The sequence below is a fragment of the Adelges cooleyi genome, unplaced genomic scaffold (genome assembly GCF_023614345.1).
Source record: "Adelges cooleyi isolate 19-005CV unplaced genomic scaffold, UGA_ACOO_1.1 ACOO_flye_CR_arks_rails_tigmint_CR_PRNA_2, whole genome shotgun sequence".
Lineage (NCBI taxonomy): Eukaryota > Metazoa > Arthropoda > Insecta > Hemiptera > Adelgidae > Adelges > Adelges cooleyi.
In genome coordinates, this window is record NW_026095860.1 from 10030994 (window position 1) to 10040294 (window position 9301).

Sequence of the window (9301 nt, forward strand, 5' to 3'; positions counted from 1 at the left end):
TTATTAAATATTATATAGATTTCCAATTTTTTTTACTGGCAACACAAATTGTTCATTCAGCATCAAATCTAGATAATGTTTTAGCAGAGTACAAGAGTTATTTTAGCACTATAGTACGGCCAACAAAAAGTGAGCCGCGATCGTCACGCAACTAGTGGCCGTTTTTTCCTTATTCAGGAATTCGAAATCCGAGAGCGGTAGAACAGGTGGCGCGCTTTTTTAAAATTGACAGTTGTTTAGCATAATATATAGTTTGTTTTATACACGCAAGTTTGAGTATCTATTTTATTTTTATTTTAACTTTGAAATTAAAATATGACATACATATTTAACTAAGTTTTTAAAATAAGAATAATTTGCTGAAAATGTTGATTGGTCGATAACTTTTAGATTGTTATTCTTATTTAAAAAAAAATTGTATTTTTAAATTTCAAAATTTAATTGAACTTTGGAATTTAAAAAGATTAAAGATAAAAAATGTAATATTGTCTGCCTTTGTAAAATAATATAAATACCAGCAAAAAAAAAGCAGAATGGTAAGGTTAGTATAGTACTGTATAGTACTAGTACAGGTATTATTCATAAACATTGGCAATCTAAAAATTCATACAGCTTTCTAGCCAACTAAATTATCAAAATATATCTTTTATATGTATTAAAATTTAATTTTTTATCATTTTTATCTTTTGACTTTTTTATTACAAATTTGAACTCTCTTTGGGCGTCTATGTAAGCTTCCCAGACCAGATTCCGTTGCTCTATTTAGTAGTTATATTAATATATTTTTTACTTTATAATACTGTTAAACCATAAATTTGCTATCATGATCTCTTAAATATGTTATATTTAATATTGGAATTTTTTTTTTTTTAAATGCAAATAACTTAAATTACATATTACGTAAGTTCAATTATGAAAATATTAATCTACAAGCCTATTTACTTATAATTTTATAAACCAAATACTTTTTTTACCATTAACACATTAACAAAGAGCTTACACTTTAAGTATTTTTGATATTAAAAACATAAAAAAATTCTAAATAAATTAAAATACAATATTCGAATTGTCCTTTCAGACCTTATCGTTGTTTCACAAATTTAAAACTCATTCATTACGCCTTAAATTTGTCCTTGATTTGTTCCATTAACAACAAATTTAAAGAAACTGTTTTAAAATGTCTTGTATTTTTTTTAACCGTTTTTTAGTAATTTACCAATAAAAATAAACAAAATGTTTAAGACGACCTCATTTTAAAAAACCAACTTACAATTAACTTGTAAGTGAGTGTTGTAACAGCTACACCTCGACACCACTTTCCACAGTATTAATTGTTCACATCTCTTAATTTCCATGATATTCTCTACTATTGACAATTTTCTTTTAAAACAGTGTGTTTATGACTATACACAATGTGTATGCCATTAGATTGGACCACACAAATTATTATTTCCAAAAAACTAAAATTTTTTTCTCGTCAGTTTTTCTAGTTGTTAAGTTCTAAGTTATTACTTCTCATTTTAAATACATTGTATAAATATATTATTATTATAACACTATATCTCTCTTATATTATTATCACATGGTTAAGCTACCTAAACGACTATACTGGGTCTGATTAACTATCTGAAACACCATTGCTTCTAAATAAATTATAATTCCAGCATTTGTTTTTAAATCATAATCTTTATATATTTAATTTTAATTGTATTGATAGTATTAATATTAAACATGATGTACAAGCTTTATGCTTGATTCTCTAATACTTGAGAAGAATGGTACCCCTCAAGTACTTCTGTGTCCTTGATTTTAATGCTTGCATCAATAAATTGTTTTATAGTAGTCTCTGGCATTTTGTCAACTAAGGCAAAAGCCTTAGTTATCAGATTCCTAAAATGCACTATATCAAAATAACCTAAAAATACAAGTTATTTTTTAAATTAAACTAATAGTATATTATGTTTGTGTATAAAAAGCTTGTCACATCAATTTTTTTTTCTTTAATTTAAATAATAAGTAAAAGTTGGAATTAAAGTTTACTTACAGTGATCTGAAAAGTCTTGTATAAGACCTTGACCGTGCGTATCCAAAAACTCTATTACTCGTTCAAGATGAATAGTTTCAGCGTTAAACATATAATCGTTAAGTGAATGGGGGCCAGGAACACTACTAATGTATTGAAATCCTCTTGCTAATGCCTATCATTACACATAATAATAGCTTGACAGTGTAATAGTGTAATAAATATAATATTAATATAATTCCTAATAATTACTGTTCGGTCTTCCACAGTGAGGAATGGTAATAAAAAAGGTGATCTTAAGTACAGAATAGAAAATGTAAAGAACTTTTTATTTACCCAACATTCAAAACGCAACTTTTTTTGATTATTTTTAAAATATTAATTGGTCAAGATTTGTAATACTGAAGAATAATTAAAGCATTAAAACAATAAGAATTATTGTTACTCAAATTTTACTTTGGGCCGACGAATTTTAATTTGCCGAGGCGATTTTTTTTCTAGTCCGCCGACGAGTTTTATAAATTCTGAAACTAACATAAATTTTGAACAACAAACACATCAACCCAGAAAAACAGAATAAAGTAAGCTAAACGAAAAAACCAACAGATGTTTGTGTATGTATAATAAATATTATGTTTTTTTGATCAAGCAGATAGCGCGAAAAATTGTTTTCAGTTTAAAAATATCATTTAAAAAAAATTATAAAGGTTAGGTTAAAAGTATTAAGATTATATCAAGCGATTTAGTGTAATAATAATATTCATATCTATTATAATTAAATTCGCTTTTATTATTTATAAAAGATTTAATTCTATTTTTTTAGAGGGAATTTATAATTTACAGAAAAAATAATACTTATAGATCCGTTCGTCTCCGATGTGTGTACTTTTTTGTTTCTACCTGTCAATATTGAAAATAAAAAATATATATTTTTATCAAAATAGAAAGTATTCGTTATCTACTAAAACAAAAACAATAACCACTTAAAGTAACGCAATAGCTACATAATAACATCAACAGAAAAAAAAATAGTTATTTTTCAACCCTTTGCGAATCAAACGAGCAATTGATTATTGGCTGCCAAAAAGATTTTTCCTTAAGCATAACCGGGCTGAGGACTAACCCACTCGTCTTGTCCATATTATAGGTTATGATCTGGAACGTGTTTTTTTTTTTAAAGAAGTTAAATTCATTTTTTTTTTTTTTACTCGGTCAAGTTCATTATAAGTTTACCGCTCAAGACAATTACTATTATGTACTGTATCATCGACCGCGTTACAAGTATCGAATTAATTGGTGTAATAACGATAATATTATAACGAAAAAAACACAATAGCAATTTATTTATTTGGTATTGGCTGTTGTTTGAATATTTTTTATATAACGGCAAGACGTTTGTCGACCGTGTTCCATCTTACAATAAAGGAAATAATAATAGCGTTTGTCTTAACAATGGCCACGTTCGTTTAGTAACGATTATAACAGTATTATATTATTATTATATTGTTGGCGAATACTCGACGGACACGTGTGTGTTGAATCATTTTGCCGGCTTGAGCTGCATGTTTTTTTTTTAAATTAAAGACTATTCTCATAGATTTTGATCGTGAAAATCTGCCGGAACGGTTTGAGAGATCTGACTTCTGGGGGGAATTATTATACATAATTACCTGGCATACAGCTATTTGCAACGGTTGTGTTGGAAGACCATGTAGCTGTTTAGACCAGCATACAAAAACCAGTCTACAGCTGTTCCAATCTGTTTATATACAAGTGCACGCGCAATGCCAAGTGTCAGTTCTCAGACGGACATAGCATAGGAGCGTATAGCTCCTATTTTTAGTGGTTATTAAAAAAAAAAAAAATTTTATTTATATATATATCTATATTTTTTATCATCGATGCGTCGACAGTGTTTTTTATTTTTTTGTCTATTTTCATTGACCGTCCACTGCTATGGCCAAAGAAAACGCAGAGAAGGTATGTAACCAAAACAAAAAAAATCATATCTCAATCGTTTAATGACACTATTCCAAACTGCTGCGTTGTACAACACGACAAATTTTATAATTTTTTTTTTTTTAATATTTCCGAAATCTTCTTTTATAATATTGTAACAACAGATTTTAGCTTACCTGTGGTTTAACATTTATGTCAGGCGAGAGGCTGTAACGGTATGGCCAAACATGAAGAGCATTGGCTGTTCATACTCTCCTTTATATTATAATAGAATATGTTTTTCAAATTTCTAAAAAAAAATGTAGCTCAAAATGAAATATTCTGTACAACAAAAAACTCTATAAAACTACTAAAGTTAAAATGATTATTTAAATAATACTTTTAAAAAATTAATGTTCATCTAACTGATTTTATATACCTAAGAAAAACATCTACCGTTATATTTACTGTAATAGTTTTATAATTTATTGTAGATATAGGCACTTTGTTATTTTATATGGACACTACTGTGCATCTCTTAATTATAATATAGCTTTTAAAAAAAAATTCAATCTAACAATCAAAACAGTTGTTGTTTTTTATACGTCAATTAATTTGCCAGACAGAAAAGGATAAAGGACAAAATATTTTCAAAAAATATCGTTAACAATTTTCCAGAATCATTTTTGTGGATAAAATATATAGATTGAAACCTTTTTTAAAAATATTTTCAATACATTTTGAAAACATATTTTTTTTTGTGTTGTACGGGGTAGTGTTAATTGACTTGATGATTTCGGTATAGGTTTGATTGTAAATATTTACATATATGTATAATCTATGGTTATACTGGCAATCCTGGATATTCATGGGCTTTTTTTATGTTAAAGTTCATTTTCCGGGTTACCATTATTGCGGACCAGGAACGAGCTCGGCCAGGATAGCCAAAAACGAAACCGGGATCAACGGACTGGACGAGGCGTGTAGGCGTCACGATTTGGTGTACGACCGCAGCGAGGAACTCAAACACAGGGTGGAAGCGGATATCCGTTTGGAGCACGAAGCGTGGGCCAGGGTAAAAGCGTCGGACAGCAACAAATGGGAAAAGACGGCCGCGTGGATAGTGACCAACATCATGAAGATGAAACGCAAATGGGGAACTAGAAAGCTCAGGAGAATGTCACAGCCCCGAGAAATAGGTATGTGATCACTCATTTGTAACATAAATTAAAAATAACACCTCGAAGCTTATATAAAAAATTAACAGGAAAATTAATTAACGTGATCAAAATGTATTAAAACCGTTTTTTTCTGAAAATAAAGCCTAGAGATAACCTTTTTTGGGGCACTTAAAAATTTAACTTGCAGATGAATTCCTACCCATCTAGTATTACTGTTTACCTATATTTAATACTTTTAACTACATCCAAACACAATTATTATTCAAAATAAACCCTTTAAGTAACACGGATTGTATGTAAGCATAAAGTTGCAATACTTTTCTTCGTTTTTCAGACATAATCAAAGAAGAACTTGCGGACGACCACGACCCAGCTTGGTTTAATCACTTGCCCCCCAACCACACACGATAGCAAGCTAAAACATATTCCATCGACATGTGCTAATCTTCAGGTATAATAAAAGTTAAAAAAAAAAAAGCTGACTTGCTAAACCGTCGATAGCAGCTAATTAATATAATTATTTTATTATGTTCGCAGATGAACTCTGTCGAAGGTGAATGACTTATAGGAGAATAGACGCCAATGCGGGATGAGTTGCTGGACAAAAACAACGTTTTACTTTTAAGCGTACTGTGATATTAGTTTTTTTAAGTCTGTAATTGTTTAAACTATTAAATCGTTTGAGTTTATATTATTGAACCGCTTTAATTTTAAAAAAACCATTATAGTATACGGTATTTTGTTATTATTAGTTTTAAAACAAAGACGATTACCTTAAATTATTTAAATTTTATTGTAAGTATATAATATTATACTATTAACTGTAGCTACGTTTATTGACCTAACCGCGCGTTTGGTCAAAAGAAAATAATATGTAAATCATTTTTTTCACAAGGTCAATTAAAAAAATATAATCCCATTTGTTTAATATGCACTTTAAATGTTTGTTGAACTCCGGGTCGTTTAAACAATCGTTTATCCGTCTGACATATAAATTTATATTTCACACATTCATTCGTTGACGTTGCAATAACAATATTGAAAAGGTTATTGTACTTAACACTACAACAAACGGTTTACCGTTGAAATACATTTTTAAAACAACAAAAAATCTAAAATTTATCAAGGTCCGGCAACCCCCTCCCACGCCCTAAACTCGTTTGCATAAAATATAGGTCATACCAGGTAGTATTCTTTACACTATTGAACATTTATTGTTGCAGAATCTGTGTTTGGTTTCAATAACTTTTATTTAAAAATTGATTTCAAAAACTAGCTTAATGAGAACGTTAACGCGGACTTGTGATTTGCATAGTACATACACATCCAATAAGAAAGTCAGGCGAAAGGTGAGATTCTTTCTGAAACCACGTCATATTTAATATAATCAAACACGCTTTCTCCGAATATTTAATTAATCATTTACCGATTCATCTAGTAAATCAATAGTCTTCTGTAAAACATTCCAATAAGAACTGTTTTTTTTACTGAGCAGATTTATAAACTAAGCTGATTTATAAACGTTAAGTAAACCGTACAGACATTGATAAAAATGATGTTACCATAGCTGTTAATTATAAAACTAATTAAAAAATAACAATGTTTGTGAAATTAGAAACTTAAACGAGTCTACACGGAAAGAAATACATCAACTAAAACTAAAGTTAAAAAGAGACACAATACATATTTAATTAGAATAACAGCTAAAAAATTATTCGGCCAACTAAATGTTAAATTAAAGTAATTTAGTTATTTCAATTATAACAGCTTTCTTGTGTCCCTACCATAATTTTAGTTGGGTCAACTATGTATTATGCATCATATTAAACGGCAGTGAGTCAGAAATGTGATTTGCATGGCTGAACTATGCGATTATTAAAATATTCTGCCTTGCCAATAATCAGTGTTGGGAAATATAGTATATATTTTGTGACCGGTCTCCGATTTGTGGTTACTGAAATGTTAATATTTATGTTCCAGAATTGTTCAAAACAATCTTCTCAACCAATAATAATTAATCTAGAAATAATTTAACAAATCCGCATGTTTAATGACCGGCCGAGGCAAGAGTTTTGATTAAAAAAAAAATATGCCTTATTAGAAAAGGACAATACAGCTAAAATTAACCCACATGCATAAAACCACAATTAAGTTGAGCGATGATTTAATTTGTTTTTTTTTTAATATACAAAGTACTATCTTAAAATGATAATGATTTTTGTTTATAGTTACTTAATACGCTATAATTACATAAAAATGAATGCAGTAATAAAAAGTATTTTTTTTAAACTATCTATTTTTCAAATAAGATAAATAAGTTAATATCTAATATTTATATGTTAATTGTTGATGTTGGTATAAATTCCAGAAAATTATGTGTGAACATATTCACTGGTTCGAATTCGTCATGATTTTATTATTATCTGATTCTGTATTTTTTCTAGATGTCTTATTGTGCTTTAATGGCGACGTTACTGATGTTGTTAATTATTATAAATTATAAGTTTTACCGCGTTCTTATTATGGTTATTGTTTCTCTGAAATCTAATTATTTTTGCTACAACAGCGCTTGGAACAATGTGTTCTTGAGACGGTGGTTAATGCTTCCTATAATAATTTGAAATAATCTTATAAGAGACCGTCGTGCAATATCAGTGAAATCTTTGGTGCACTTTGACAGGGCTACGTTCGGAGTAGATCATTACAAATACCATTATAATAATTACATTTTGTGTGCATGGCAAAATAACTTTTTTATTTTTATTGTTTAAAACAAGAGGAGATTAACGTCCCGTGTAATAACGACTGAAGTTAATAAGAAAAATATCTTGCCATAATATTTCATTACATTTTATTCTTTTCTTTCTCTTGTACAGTTCAAGTTAAACTATAAATATTGATAATCGATATTTATTTTGAGTGCCAAAAGAAAAGTGAAAAAAAAACAAAGTTTAATTATTTTAATTAAGTAACAATAACCATTTTATTTTATTTATTTAAAATAGCTGATCATGGAAAGGAACTCACATTACTTCCATCAAGTGTTACACTAACACATGTAGGTTTTCTTCTAAGAAGAAAATATGTCGCAAATTATGAAAATCAAACGTCAAATTTTCCACTCTGCATATTGTTGCGAATAAAAATTGTTTAAAATTTAAAAGTATTCGGTTAAATAGCACAGTACAATATCGATAACGGAATTTCTGAACAAAATTATTTTAATTGATTTAATCGTTTTACCATAATCGAAATAACGAAATTCAATCTGTGGCGATAACGTGTAGTCCGAGTCTTAGATTAAGTTAGATAACAGAGAACACTGGTCATTAATTTTGCTATGCATCATATTATGTAATTTTCCTTTAACCAATTCATCATAACGTGTCACCTTTGATTTATTGCCAAAAGCTATGACAAAGGCGCAAAGCTTTCAATTGACGTTGACCGTTGTGAACTATTATTGTAGACACCTAAAAAACAGTCGATAAGTACAATACATTTTTAGCCCCGAGCCAAAATTAAGCTATTTATCAAACCAGAGCAGCGACGGATTCGAGAGATCAAATACTTTGACAATGATTCCATACTGTAGAATAGTGACAAATTATAGTACCAAAATAAAATACATTCTCCTTGGAAACAACAACTATTCGTGTAAAACATGTACCTACCATGAAAACTTGCAATACAACAGCTAAAATGGCCTATTTGTAAAAACGATAATACTGCAATGATGGTGAGGTAGTGTTGGAAACAAAGAATACAGAAGTTAGGGGAAAGGGAATATTTAGTTTGGACTCTAATTACTCTTATGTACCCTAATTGCGGCATTATCTAAATTCTTGATAACAGTTTAAAATTCAAAGATCCGAACCGGTTGAACGTATCAGACCTTAATCAATGTGATTTTCGTCTCTCAAATAGTGGTGGCGAGTCTGTTAAGTTACCATGTTCCGGTTTTGTTTTGCAAGTTTTCTTCTACGCAACGTGACCAGCCACTGCTATGGGCAGAGTAAGTATAATATTTTATTACCGCTTCAGCCAAACTACTTAAAGGCGCCATGCTTAAAATCGACATTTTGGACAGCCACCATTCAATAAGAGACTGTATATTATCGCAAACACACTTTGGAAGAACTGCTATTCTGAGTGAGAC

The 9301-nt window shown here is 29.2% G+C and overlaps 1 protein-coding gene across 1 annotated transcript; it reads left to right on the plus strand.

Annotated features, from left to right (window-relative positions):
- The first annotated feature begins 3804 nt into the window (after positions 1-3804).
- Positions 3805-5836, plus strand: LOC126833633 (uncharacterized). The gene is made up of 4 exons (XM_050565075.1): positions 3805-4003; positions 4852-5160; positions 5477-5593; positions 5680-5836. The coding sequence occupies exons 1-3, from the start codon at positions 3925-3927 to the stop codon at positions 5551-5553; spliced, it is 465 nt and encodes a 154-aa protein (XP_050421032.1). The 5' UTR covers positions 3805-3924; the 3' UTR covers positions 5554-5593; positions 5680-5836.
- The last annotated feature ends 3465 nt before the right edge of the window (positions 5837-9301 follow it).

What these genes read in the sequence shown, in the direction of transcription:
- LOC126833633 (XM_050565075.1), top strand. Translation starts at nt 3,925, where the DNA reads ATGCGTCGACAGTGTTTTTTATTTTTTTGTCTATTTTCATTGACCGTC. An exon ending in CCAAAGAAAACGCAGAGAAG is followed by an intron (nt 4,004 to 4,851) that starts GTATGTAACCAA and finishes TTTATGTTAAAG; the next exon opens with TTCATTTTCCGGGTTACCAT. An exon ending in GTCACAGCCCCGAGAAATAG is followed by an intron (nt 5,161 to 5,476) that starts GTATGTGATCAC and finishes TTCGTTTTTCAG; the next exon opens with ACATAATCAAAGAAGAACTT.